The 12,109-nt window shown below is 42.3% G+C and overlaps 1 protein-coding gene across 2 annotated transcripts; it reads left to right on the forward strand.

Moving 5' to 3' along the window:
• Window positions 1-3,599: 3,599 nt before the first annotated feature.
• RB195_019895 (uncharacterized protein) lies at window positions 3,600-6,990 on the forward strand (the record flags this gene model as incomplete). 2 transcript variants are annotated; one of them, XM_064187953.1, is made up of 11 exons in its annotated part: window positions 3,600-3,638; window positions 3,685-3,784; window positions 5,219-5,331; window positions 5,404-5,487; window positions 5,539-5,600; window positions 5,751-5,876; window positions 5,942-6,086; window positions 6,440-6,556; window positions 6,723-6,725; window positions 6,793-6,824; window positions 6,903-6,990. In XM_064187953.1, the coding sequence occupies 11 exons, from the start codon at window positions 3,600-3,602 to the stop codon at window positions 6,988-6,990; spliced, it is 909 nt and encodes a 302-aa protein (XP_064043833.1). The 2 variants fall into 2 exon arrangements, with proteins under 2 accessions (XP_064043833.1, XP_064043834.1); XM_064187952.1 differs by lacking the exon at window positions 6,903-6,990 and having other exon boundaries at window positions 6,723-6,818.
• Window positions 6,991-12,109: the final 5,119 nt, after the last annotated feature.

Consider the following 12,109-nt stretch of genomic DNA (forward strand, 5'->3'; position numbering starts at 1 on the left):
CCGGGGTATCAATTTGTACCAGAAGTCATGAACTGTTATCAGATCTATTTGGGACGATAAAGACTTTGTAGAACGGTTGATCTGATTTCTAGTTAGCCATTCCGCATAGACGTTCACAAACCTCTACGATTTTAAATTTGGTCAAACCCGCTGATGCATGCTAAAAAGACAACGAATGTCGAACCATTCATCCACTTCACCATCTACTTGTGAGGATGACCGCTATTTGGAATAACAGGATCTCTAAATTGCAATTTTTAGCTAGAGAATTTATTTCTATGAACTGCGTGCTGCGTACTACCAAGTTACAATCGGGTCAAAACGACTTCAAACTTGGTGCAGTTGCGTATGCATCTGCGCTCGAAGTGACACGATGGAGCTAACTGTTGCAATCATGTTGGGACCTCCGCTCGCTGCAGCATGAATTAGGCTGCACGCAGAGTTCAGAGTCGCTGAGGCGCGCAGCTCTGGACTATGCGGGCAGTCTTAGAGATGACTGGAGGTCCCACTACTATCGCAGGTGCTAGTTTCACCGCAAGCCTCCGAGAGCTGCCACCTACGCACCTTCACCAGACTTTAGGTCATTTGAACTCAGATACGTACGTGCATGACCACAAAATCCATGATTAACGTTCTTATCGGGCATGCCACATCACTGTTTGATTTGACAAGGAACTTTTGCAGCCATGTTTGCAAAAACGGACGTATTCAGCAGTGGACCTTCAGTCTCGGCAGATAGCTGACATCAATACAATTGAAGAATTGCAGCGAGGATGACAGAAGACAGGATATTTAGGATCGCCCGAGTGCTTATAAGCTACTCTTTATTAGTGTAAGAAGCTCAAAGAAAAACAGAATAGTGATTTGCTACCTCGAACCGATCAATTTTAATCAAAGATATGTGAGGATATCTTAAGTGATAAAGCAACCAACAATCATGCTATATAATAACGGGCTTATTCTTTCACGTATATATATGTGTGTGTGTGTGTGTGTGAGTCACGAAATTCGAAAAGGGGGGTGCGACGAGTCCACCGACGTCGAATTGATGGGCCGGCGCCAGAAAGCTATAAAATGGGGTGCGACGGGTCCGTCGGCGCCAGATCGGTGCGCATAACTTCGTGTGGATATCGTGAAAGGTAAATTAGACATAGCGACCGTTTCATATGCATAGCCACTGCACGTGTAGCATTGCACCTCCCTGACTTCTCCGCGTATCTATGTCGCTACACGTTTCCCTCAACTTGGTAGTATGCCTTCTTCAGAAAGTGGAAACACCCACACAAGCGGCTACTTAAATAGTGCCTAACAGTTTACATGATCTGATGTGGAACTTATCTTTATCAGTGTGATGATGTTGTTCACGTGATTTTATGTTAAAACATCATCCTGTGATGACTGTTGGAGGAAATTAGGAGGAACACCCATACATCGAGTAATGCTTTCAAATTGCACCTATATTACATTGGTATCGAAGGAGTGTTTGAAGCTGATGGTTGATATTCTCCAAATGTAGAACTGGCGCGTGTGGAATGAAAACTCTATAATCTTTCATCTTAATTTATAACAAAAAGGAGAAAGAAACCGCTGTTAGAAAAATACAAATCTAATTTCACAGAAAATGCCACTACTGTAAATTTTCATTGATCAAGGGAGCGAACACAACAGAAAGTTTGAAGTCCGGCTTTAGCCGCACTTCCAGACTGGTGAAGTAGTATGATGGAAGAGCAGTAGTTAGACGGGATACAAGGCAGGTTGAGAAAGGCGGAGAACATTACGTTAGGCAATGACTGGGTTTCTCTTTTCGGGCCGTAAAGAAACGGACGGAACTCTGCTCCTATAGTCGAGTCAAAATGCCATGCATCACGAGTATAGTTGCGGTGCATTCATAGATGCGATAGTCGGAGCCGGTACTCTGACCCCCTTCACTTTTGAGCTCCACTGAAGTGTCTCGAGAGAAGCCGCGTACGCAATTGCGTACGTGCTTCATGTCACTTTGACCCTGCTATAGGGGTAGTCGACGATACTGGCCACCATAGTCTGCGAGGCTCGTAGGCGGTATCTTCGAAGATGATCGACTTTATATCTATTTGCGCTTTCGCCACTGATCTACCACTTAGATGTATGCAGAATGCGATGAAAACTCCGGAGTATGGTCGGGTCAAAATTACAGTTGCGTAAGCGGCTGGGCTCGGTGAAGTGTAGCGGCTGGGCTCGAGGTGGAACCATCGCGAACTGCAAGGAAAAGTGTTGCTAGCAAGAGTCTTCGTCGATCCTAACCGCCACACCCCACCGCACCGCTTCGAGCCCAGCCGTTTACGCAACCGCACTGAGGCTCTAGTCTTCTTTACTCGACTATATTTGACTGTGACTATTTAAGGAAAACTACTTTCAGCTTCTTTCAACTATCAACATTATTGATATTTGAGCTATTTTTGTCATATAGAAGGTGGAAACGTGACAGCTCAGGTATCTTATATCTCACATATCGACCACAATTTCTACACACGCTAAAAAAAACTTCCGGCCTCTATAGGATAATCTGTATTTTTTTTTTTGATTTGGCACTTGAATGTTTTTCAAGCACGCCTCGCTTTCCCACATTAGTGTTTGCCTCTATAAGAATAGTGTTGCCAGCGCGAGAGGGCCACGAAACCGGCAGCCCGCTTGTGTCCATCCTACTTCTCTTTCTTACTTACATATCCTAGAAAATACCTACTTAACTACTGCAGAACAAACAATGCGTCCCTGCAGAAAAATACTAAAAGTCCAGAAAAGAACTATATATCAACTCAGTAATACCTCAAGTCTTGTGATTGTTTCGCTTATGAAAGCAAGTGCGACCGCAAAAGAGAAGGATGTATCGAGATCCGTCAACCCCCAACTGTGTTTAGTTGCACGACAAGGAATTATGCAGCCATTCGCAGCTCGTAAAGGAGAAAACTACAAACTACAGGACCCAGATTTCCAATCACAACTAGCAGTTCCATGGAAATGAAGAGAGAAAGATGAAAAGCACTAGGTACGCTCTCTTCCTTTGTTGTGTGAAAATCAAAGCAGTGAACAGCCAACTCTAGGAGCACCTCGCGACAAAAGGACATGCTGAAGTGATAGTTCGACTCAGTCACCACCCCTTCGCGACCCGATCGCAAGACGTGCCCCGGGGCCATTTCGTCCGAGGACCCAGGGTGCTGCTTTTGGCCGTGATTCCTTCGCCGGTCTAATTTTTTGTTTTTTGGATCTCCTCTGACCGTCGCTACCATCTTTACAAGATCCTTTGACTTTCGTTTCTATGCCTTTGTTAGTTAGATCAGGCATCTCTGCAAATATGTCCTAAAGAGGGTAGATTATTCAGAATCCTAGTTCCCATTGGAATTGAATTGGAAATGTGCCCATCAGTTCACTTCTTCCTCACTGTGGTAGTAGTTTCTCGTTCCCGAGGAATGATGCAATATCTGAATATCTCTGTTCTTCATTTTCTTCTTATCCATCCAATTCACTTCCGCCTACTTTTCTTTTGTTGCTTTTGAGATTAAAGAAATAACAACGTAGTTTTTCATTGGTGATTATTTAGTCTTTTTTATAGCCATTTAACTGTCATGGGTTCAGGACAGTCACAGGTCTCTCCTACACCACAGGTAATTTTTATCCCTATTTTAGTTTGCCACTTATAAAATGGTTTAGGTCATTCCATCGGAATGTCCGAAACACGTGGAAAATAAAAATGTATCTACATCAGAGTCTGATAGGATAAAACACGCTCGAAGGGCAATGGCTGCTGCTGGTACGTTTCTAACCACTTCATTCTGCATATGGAATGTTCATAACAGTGCAACACAAGTTCGCATTCGCACTTATAGTAAAGGCAGCATACCACAATATGACATGGTGAGAGAATTCGCGGGAATAACTAGAGATGGAATTGTTTATTGTCGGGGTGGTTCCGCTTATTCTTCCCTAATTGTCGTAAAAAAAACGGCATGACAACCGTTTTACTTCTTTTATGTCAGCATAGGTGTGACTTTGTAGAGCGTGCCTTTCAAAATGAAGGGGTCACTTTCAATTTCAGGTGAATGTTAAGAAATAGGAGATCAGAATAGAGAATATGATCATGTATGCGGAGTAATTACAGTATAGCACAAGAGAGAAAGAATTTTGCTACAAGCACATGCAAAAGTATAGACCAAAGGACGTTCTAAATTGGAGAAACTCGTTTTTTTCACTACCTTCCTAGAGGGTTCTTATATGACCTTGTTCTTCGAAATCCTAACAGTATGGTGAGAGATGCTTAGCTACCCTAAAACCTCTTGTTCTATACAGAGGCAGCCTATTCGGCCTACGGAACTGCGTAGCTTTTCCGGGAAGTTACGGAGGAACAGGAAAATCTGCTATATGAAACCGTAGTTGATTGTGCTACACCCACCTTCATCTCACTTAAGAAAGAGAATCTTCCTAAATCCTAAGTTACATGTTTGTTTAAAAGGCGTCATCTCAGCATTCTCATAATATACTGCACTTACCCATTGGATTCCTGTAGGGAGGAAAAACGCGAGAAAAGCTTTAGTTTAAATGTTTTCGACATCCTTTGGACTCTATTCGACTGTGTAGAATGAAAGAGGTTCTTAAATAGTTTTGCGACATTTTTTTTCTACGTCTTCCTATAGTGTTCCTTTCGCCACTCTTCCGTTTGTTTGATGCCGTGGTTTTTTGAAATAGCAACACTCCAATTTTCTTGCTGAAATACACATCCCAAGTCATCAACAAAAACGAAACTGTGTGGAGGCAGCTATATACTTTTCCTGTAGCATTGCAGATACTATTCACTGCTTGGTGATTTTCCTTTGCAACGAAGATATTTACTGATTGTTTTAACTTATTTTTATTTATTTATTTATTTTAAGCAGCAAAAACTCGCTCTAACTGCACATTTGCGCTATACGTTCATAGATGGTTTGGTAAACATTGTCTTCTTATTGTATATTCTTGAATTTTACATATCAAAGATGAAGTTTCTACAAAGTTTTATTTTTATGCACCTCGCAATAACAAAGGGAAGAGGGTAAGTGAAGAGAGCCGCTTCCCCATCCTTCCAAAAGTGAGGGGAGAATTGGTGCGACTACCATTATCACATTTTTGTATATCATAAGATCTTGTTAATCTCGATCGAACTGATACGTGTTCGACACTATCTCTTTACTGATTTCAAGCGCCAATTCAGGTGGTGATCAATGTCCGAACTCTGCTGGAAAGGCAGCACAGCTGAACCAAACATCAAGTGAAGGATGTGGAGGCTGTCCTATTGCCGCAGATTCAGTGAATCCATTAAATAATGTAGGTCTCGTTTACATAGGGGTTACTTAATCAATGAAAATTTCATATTATATATATATATATATTCTTCAGGAACTGGAACATCCAAATCAAAAGCCGGCACCCGATCAGCCATTTCCACTTCCTCTAACGCGCGAGAAATCTACAATACCTAAGGTTTCTTACTTTAACGTCATGTTTTGTCGTATCCACAAATTCCAGTTATAGGCCGGTACTAGCGACACATGGACTTATCCAAGTCCGCAAATGTTCTGGAATGCAATGCTTAAGTGAGTGATTCAATCTCAGGGCTTTCTTTGGTTATGTCCGTTGAAGCTTAATTAATATAAGAATTCGTTGTCTAATTTTTGTGCCTGTACCTGTTCCGACCGGTAAGATAACGAGTTCCCTTCACATTTCCTCCTTTTTCTGATGTTCAGAAAGGGTTGGCGTTGGCAAGAAGACCAGCTTTCCGAGAAAGACATGGAAAACATCATTCGCATCCACAATGCCAACAATGAAGAAGCTTGGCGTGAAGTTTTGAAGTGGGAGAATCTGCTACATCCGTAAGTTCTCCTGCTTACATACCATTTTTGAAGGTCAAGTTTTCTGAAAGATAAATTTGCTTTAGTGAGTGTGCTGAACCGAAACTGAAGAGTTTCAAAGGGGATGCCAAAAAGATCACTCCTCGGGCTCGATTCCGCAACATTTTTCTGGGATATGATCTGCCGTTTGACCGTCATGACTGGGTAGTGGACAGATGTGGACTTAAAGAGGTTAGTTCTCTGTTGTCTCTACTTCATCTTAAGTCATAGGCAAATTTTGCAAACTAAACAATTTTAATTCGAACTGAAAGAAACAAGATCACCGTCTCAGCAGTCTATGAGATTAAACTCATTTCTTTAGGGGTCAAAATTGAACTAACTTTTAGAGTACCTGCTTATGGCTTGAGATAGTTTAGAGTAGAGGTCTTTTTTTGTTATATTTTTTACAGTGTCAGATCAATACAGAACATCTTAATTTAAGTGAAAAGAGTGAATACGATCAGTAATGTTACCAGATCACCATGATGGATTACAGCTAAGATGAGTATTCTCTGCAATACAACTTCACTAGTGGAGCATTTTAGGTACAATACGTGATTGACTATTACGATGGAGGCTCTGTGGATCCACGTTCCAAGCTCTTCACAATCCTTGATGTTCGACCGGCGATAAATGATTTGGGAAATATCTGGGATCGAATGGTGTGTTTCTTTGCATTTTTGGATTATATCAATCAGCATTTTTAAGCATACTTTCGAAGACTCATTTGTAGCTTTTATACGTGATTTTCATTTTTATTGAGTGCTGATTTGTAAACGATAATGCTGAATTAGCTAACTATGTTGGGTTTGGTTTAAAAAAATTCAGGTTGTTGCTTATTGGCGTTTCAAATTTGATTTCCTGGGAATGACGCCAAAGTTACCTATCCCTCCTACAGAAGAGGATGCTCATGTCCAACATTAAGCTGAAGTCAGTCATCTCACAGTTATACTATTTGTTCTCTCTTTTTGCTTCCTGACACGTGTGAACTCAAATCCTGTTTTACAGAAGGACTTTCGGTACTCGTTCTTCGACATCGTTTTTTGCTTCCGCATTGAATGCATGTTTATATCGCTTAGCTCACACATTTGGTTGACTTCCTCATACCTCTTCTAATGCCTTATAAGCGTACGTGATCAGTTCAACACTTGGAGAGCGTACTACCTCCTGTTAGTTTCTAGGGCCTAGTGTATGCCAAATTCTTAGAAGTGATCTAGAATCTATATAAGATAGGAACTAGTTGTTTGTTATTTGAAGCTGTTGAGCTGTCCTCTTTGAAAAATACGCTAGTCAGAGTTTACAAATGCAGTGAAGTCGACTGACCATCTGTGCACAAGAGTTCTATTTTATTGGCGTTACCATTAGTTTTGTTTCAGATATATATTGCTACAATGTTGTTTTCCACCTTATTGTATCCATTAAGTGTTGTTGTACCCTGAATGCTCTTTCATCACAAGTGCTCATTAACTAATAAAGACTGCTTAAAGATACGTGAGATCAGTCGGGATAAACTGCTTTACGGCAACATAAAATGTTATCGATATCTTTTTTAGCAAAAGCGGTCAGAGTGTGGTTTGAGTTGCTTCGTAATCCGTTACTGTACTGTGGCATGATGCTATATCTACTATTTTTCTCGGTGCTTTATGAAGAAGCGACTTGCATTGTTCGGTTTTCGCATAGAATAATACAACAGAGACCGCTCAGATGCCCAAGAAGCGACGCGATTGCTCTTCGAACCCGTGTTACCTTTGGGTGGCTTGAATAGTGTTGTAAAGCTGCGCGATTCTTCACATAAGGGAAATGGCGTCGTGTACTAACACTTTTCCACCTGATTTTTTCCCATTATTTTTGGAAGAAAACACACGATGTGTTGTCGTTCTAGTGGTGTTAACTACCTCATAGTTTGAAATTTGCTCAGATTATATGGTTTGATTTGAAGAATAGAATACGAAAATAATGAATGCAATATTTTTATATCACTCAAGGTAGGTTGAAGAACCGTTCGTGCTCAGTGGTTTCGTTTGCACTGCAATGCCAATTTCCTCTCTGAAGGCAGTGCTTTTTTACGAGATTGATTTTGGGAATTTTGTTGAGAATAAAAAGAGAAGAAACAGGGCGAGCAAAACAGAGGTGATGCAGAAGACAAGGAAGGAAACGAAATTCAAATTAAATAAAGAAAGTAATGGAAAATGAGTGGAACAGCGAGAAGGAAGCTAGAGAGAGGAACGAGAAAAGATATGCATCGTAATGTATGATCAAAATCATGTAATCATAGTAAAGTGAAAACGAAATGAAGAACGGTTGCGCTCGAAGCGGTGCGGTGGAGCGCAGCGGTTAGATTCAATCCATTCCAACCGTTATCTGCACCGCGCGGTTTCGAGCGCAATCGCTTACGCTGCTGCACCGTGCTTCATGTCGTTTTGACCTCAACAAACCTTACGTTGTCGTCGCTGCAAGATGGGGATCAAAAATCTCGTGTTGCACCCTCAGTCCAGAATTACTCCAAAATTCGAAAATAGTATTCCTCTTTGTCTGTTGTATTAGATTTGTGATATTCTCTTCTTCACTTCCAAGCTTTCTCCGAGTCTATTCCTCTGAAACAACGGAGGACCTGTCACACACTTTGAACTTCGCGACGCGTTAGCATTGGTCCAATGGGCGGTCCCTTCCGCAGCAGGGTGTAAGTTTAGATACGAGTGGAAGCCCACTCCCTTTGCAGATCGTGCATTGAGGTTCGAGGTGGTTTCATTGGTCCATGAATTGTAACAGTATTGCTAGCAAGTGCAGGATCAAGCACTAATTGCCCTGAATAATTCCCTGTTGGCATTACAATATATTTTATTCCATTTGTTGCGAAAATGTTCTGTCTCGTGAGTATCATCATTTAAACATTCGTCTCGTTGTACTTTGAGGGCTGGCTGATTTCTGTGTTTTTGACATAGAAAAATAAAGACCTGAAACTTAGTGCAGTTCCGTAAGCGGCTGCGTTCGAAGTGACACGGTGGAGCTAGCGGTTGGGATCGAGATGGGACCATCGTGGGAGTGCTGCAAGGGGTTGTGCTAGCGTGGGTCCTCCCTTGATATCAACCTCTACGTTCAATCGTGCCGCTTCGAACGCAGCTCCTCAATTGTACCTAGCTTCAGGTCGTTTTTGGCCGACTTTATATGTGTTCTCATTCAATCTTGATCTCAATCAATCAACCTTGACAAAATGGAGAATTGATTTTAAGCTTGGTGCAAATGTGTGAGCCTCACCGCAGTTCAATTGGAGCTAGCTAGGGCCCCGCTTCGAGCCCAACCAATTACGCAGTTGCACTACGAACCAGTTGTTTTCTCTAAGCTCTTACTATGTTTAACATAAATGAGCTGCCCAACATATTCTATCGGCCTTCCTAGAGGTGTGTACAGATGCTCCGGCTCTCCACACTCACTTATCGATCGGGTGTGTGGTCGATAAGCCGACAAACTTCTCCAATTCTTTTTCTTTTTATGCTTTTTTTACACATGTAATTTTACATATGTATGGTAGGGTCAAAACGACATGAACCACTTAGACAATTGCCTATCCGCCTTTTCTCGAGGGGCTTCGGTGGAGCGTGGCGGCTACGAGCGTTATGAAACCCTTGCTGGCGCCACTCATCGCTGCAGTTTGCGACGGTCCGACTTCGGTTCCAACTGCTGCCTCCACCGCGCCGCTTCGAGCCCGTACGCAAATGCACCGCAACTGCACTCGTGATTCATGTCGTTTTGACCCAACTATATGATCAGTTCGTTATAGTGTTAGTCCTAACAAACTTTCTCTGTTTAAAACAGAGATATGCAAGTAGAGTAACCCTTCTTTTAGCTATCTGATTTTAATTCGTGAGAATTGGACTTCTGTCTCTATTTCGTGTAGTTGCGCATGAGTAGGATTATTTCGTAGTTGTAATTGATATGCAGCCCCTACATATTAAAATCATGGGGAGATGTTCTAAAAGCAAGACTTACAGTTGTGCGAGAACGAATTTTGCCACTATTAGAACTGCGACTATGAACTAGTCATATTCATGCACGATTGCACGAGATGTGAAAGAAAACTCTTTCATAAAACCAGAAAATACGCTCTTTGGAGTTTGTTGGCGCCATCGTTCCATCGATGAGAGCGTCCCAACGAGTACATTAAGGCGAGGTGAGTGCCTGCTTCCGCCGATAATGTAACGGGTCAGCAGACAGAAGACGTTCACAAATACTGTAGATCCATCCTTTCTGACTGGTTTACCGCCCCTAGAAAATCCAAACGCGGATATTTTTCTGCAAGTCCGGCGAAATTAGGAGAAGAGAAAAAATAGAAGGAGAAGTATCTTTAAGATTGGCACATCAACGAAAAAAAGTAATAGTAATGGGCTGGAGATGTTGCGGTGTCATTTAACAGCACCAAAAGAATTAGAGATCGATAAGAGGTGATAGAGGAAAAAGTAGACGCGAATCATGGAAAGACGTGGTTCTCACGGTTCTGCGGGTTCTATCTGCTGCCATTGTATATTCCTGGATTTATTGCGCTATGTCGCTTCTACATTAATTCTGTGTTTCTTCCTAACATCCTTTGTGGGATAAAATGTAATTGGAGGGGGGGGGAAGATTGGGTGGCGCCCTTATTTCTCGAAGTAAACAATCAATTCATTCGGGGCGCCTTAAGGCCTAAGCATTGGTCTTAGAAGATCTATGACATGTAAACTAAAATTATTAGGAGAAAAAAGTAAGTTAGAGCTTGGGGAAATAAGGCAACCGCTGAGTGCTACTTGTACCGTATCTAGCCCTTCGCCTTATCTAATATAAGGTGTTTGTTTTTTTATCACTGCGGTGGTGATTTTTTGATTGTTCGAAGTCATTACGAGATAGAGAAGTAGAAAACAAAAGTATTCACGCGGGGAAAGCTAGTGATAGGGTTGTAGATTGCGGGATCAGAGGTGGTTCCGCTAATCCCTCCCTAGGCGTCCTAAAAGCGGCGTGGGAACCGCTTTAGTTCCTACGAGGAACGTTAGAACGCTCCTCTATGTATACGTTCTGATCCTCTCAGCAACGTATTCATTGGTTTCATTTGAATAGGGAGTCGAGAGAACATACTGGCTTTCGATTGCTGCGCGCCTGAATGCGGTGCATGTACAAGTGTGGCGCGTTGCAACTGAAATCGTGATGATAAACGGAGTTTTTGACGCCGGTTTTTTTTACAAGGATTAGGGAAAGATGAGCGGAACCACCACTAATCTCACAATCTACAATCCCGTCTATAGCCTGTTCAGCTTTTCCCCTCAGTACTTCAGGTTCGTGGTATGCTGCTTTTAAGGAGGGCAAAGGTTTGGTGGAGTGCGTCAAGCAGGGAAGACTGTTCGGGAACTGTGTGTTCGTTGTTTGAAAGTGTGTCTCACTTACCAATTGGGTCACATTCAGCTCTGACCATAGTGTTGGAATCGAATACATAAGAAGACGCTGCTCATAGAGTCACTGCCAGACGTGAGGTTCTAGGCCTCCGGCTTTTTTGATGGCTATTGTCGGGTCAGAGCGAATTGGAGCTCGGCACAGTTGTGTAAGGGGTTACGCTCGAAGGTTACGCGACAGAGCAAGCGTTCGAGGCGGTACCATCCCTAGCTTCATTCGGACTGTCGCCATGGGTGCAGCCAGCTGGGATCCTCCCTAGATTCCAAGTGCTAGCTCCACCGCGGCGCTTCGAACCCAGCCACTTACGTAACCGCGCCTAGCTTGAGGTAGTTTTGATCCTACTATGTCGACAGGAATCTCCAGCTAAAAAGGGCCATCGATAATCACAAACTGCTAGAGCCGGACATGCGGCGCCAAATGTCTGGCCGCGACTGCAGCCTTACGTTACATTCGTTACCCGAATGAGGAGCAGTGGAGCTCTGCAATTTGCTGAAATGAACTTACTCATTCATTTTCAGTCACATGTATCTGCTTAAATTCGCATGCTTGAGTCAGAGTTATCTCATCCTGAGAGTGGGCCCTCAGTTTTTCATCAGATAGTTTGAAGTTTGTGTTGCAGTTGCTTCGCTTAGTTTGATTTTCCACTGTATGAATTTTATTAGATACTTATCACATTAAGATTTTTTTAAAATAAAAATCCCTCTTTCTCTCCCTGTCTCTCCATTTTTTGGACTGCGTATCGTAATTCATATTTATACACACATTCTCTGGATTATTGAATTATTTTCTTGCTTTTTAGT

This window comes from Necator americanus, chromosome II, assembly GCF_031761385.1.
Source record: "Necator americanus strain Aroian chromosome II, whole genome shotgun sequence".
NCBI lineage: Eukaryota > Metazoa > Nematoda > Chromadorea > Rhabditida > Ancylostomatidae > Necator > Necator americanus.